The following is a 719-nucleotide window of genomic DNA, read 5'->3' on the forward strand; positions in this document are numbered from 1 at the left end:
TTAGGGAGAAAAAGAAAATTTTATTAAAATGTCTAAATATTTAAGTAAATTAGAACTGAAATAACACTTGGTTGAGCAATCAAAATAATTATGACGTTTTAAATATGAATAATCTAGCTCAATTTTTAGATACTTTAATCATTTTTTTTATATGGTTTTAGAGAATAAAATCAGTTGATAAATACTACATATAACTAATATTACATTATATGTAAATTATTAGGGTTACACTCCTATTGACATGATTCGGGTGGCCGAGGAATTCTATCTGTCCTTGAACTTGAGCGCAATGCCGCCAGAATTCTGGGCCGGAAGCATAATCGCCGATCCTGGCGACCGCTCATTAATTTGTCAGGCGTCTGCATGGGATTTTTGTAATCGCATAGATTACAGGTTAATATGTTTATCCATAATTTTACTCAGCAAAAGCATGTTGCAGGCATTAAAAATTTTTGCTTATTAAACTTGTGATGTTAAGATTATAAAATAAGAGTTTTTAATTTGTTATTTTTTTATGCTTAGGATCAAAATGTGTACAAAAGTGACGATGAAGGATTTGATAACTTTGCATCACGAAATGGCACACATTCAGTACTTCTTGAGGTACAGTGGTCTACCTCGAGAATTTCGTGACGGCGCTAATCCAGGTAAATATGTTTGAAATCTTCAATTCGCACGCACGCACGCACACACACACACACACACACACACACACACAC

At 33.7% G+C, this 719-nt stretch overlaps 1 protein-coding gene across 1 annotated transcript; it reads left to right on the plus strand.

Moving 5' to 3' along the window:
• Nucleotides 1-223: 223 nt before the first annotated feature.
• Nucleotides 224-647, plus strand: LOC108757275 (angiotensin-converting enzyme-like; the record flags this gene model as incomplete). Its single annotated transcript, XM_018501780.1, has 2 exons — nt 224-393; nt 523-647. Coding segments are annotated over 2 exons (295 nt in total), but the record flags the coding sequence as incomplete, so codon positions are not given.
• Nucleotides 648-719: the final 72 nt, after the last annotated feature.

The sequence above is a fragment of the Trachymyrmex septentrionalis genome, unplaced genomic scaffold, assembly GCF_001594115.1.
Source record: "Trachymyrmex septentrionalis isolate Tsep2-gDNA-1 unplaced genomic scaffold, Tsep1.0 C3454144, whole genome shotgun sequence".
Classification (NCBI taxonomy): domain Eukaryota; kingdom Metazoa; phylum Arthropoda; class Insecta; order Hymenoptera; family Formicidae; genus Trachymyrmex; species Trachymyrmex septentrionalis.